At 37.6% G+C, this 548-nt stretch overlaps 1 protein-coding gene across 1 annotated transcript; it reads right to left on the bottom strand.

Moving 5' to 3' along the window:
- Positions 1 to 6: 6 nt before the first annotated feature.
- Positions 7 to 494, bottom strand: LOC103523800 (cyclin-dependent kinase 2-associated protein 1). The gene has a single exon (XM_008488819.1). The coding sequence runs from the start codon at positions 424 to 426 to the stop codon at positions 16 to 18; it is 411 nt and encodes a 136-aa protein (XP_008487041.1). The 5' UTR covers positions 427 to 494; the 3' UTR covers positions 7 to 15.
- Positions 495 to 548: the final 54 nt, after the last annotated feature.

Here is a 548-nt window from a genome sequence, read left to right as displayed (position 1 = left end):
CAATTGAGAACATCATTATTGTCGTGCACTTCTTTCAGCTTCCATGAGGCATTCTCTAACTAATATTCTGGCATGCACGATACTCCTTTTCAATCTTTCCGCAGAAGTTCTGCTCCCTGCATAACTTGGTTGGATATCTTTACCCATGTCTTCTATTACAGCCAAGAGCTGAGCATATTTACACACATCATTTTCATTGTTAGGAGACTCACTCTTCTTTGGTACAGGGGTTGTAAATATTTCTGCTAGTTGTGTCGGAGATTGATTGTCTACAAGTTTACTTGTAATACTAGATGGTTGAGGTGAAGGAGATGAAGATGGTGATGGAGATGTCATGGGCACAGCTGTGATGGTAATATCAGGTGGTACCATTAACTGTTCATTCAGGGATTTCCCTGATCTGAAATTCAGGTATTTGTCCCCCATTTTTTTGGTTGGTAGGTAGGTAAGTATTACTCAGTTTTGCTAGTTTTTAAATAGTAGATTTGATGTTTGGATTCTGTAAACAACACAGACACATTAAAAATTAGTTATTTATGTAGGTATAA

This window comes from Diaphorina citri, unplaced genomic scaffold (genome assembly GCF_000475195.1).
Source record: "Diaphorina citri unplaced genomic scaffold, Diaci psyllid genome assembly version 1.1 scaffold41731, whole genome shotgun sequence".
Classification (NCBI taxonomy): domain Eukaryota; kingdom Metazoa; phylum Arthropoda; class Insecta; order Hemiptera; family Psyllidae; genus Diaphorina; species Diaphorina citri.
This window is presented reverse-complemented; position numbering and strand designations above follow the sequence as displayed.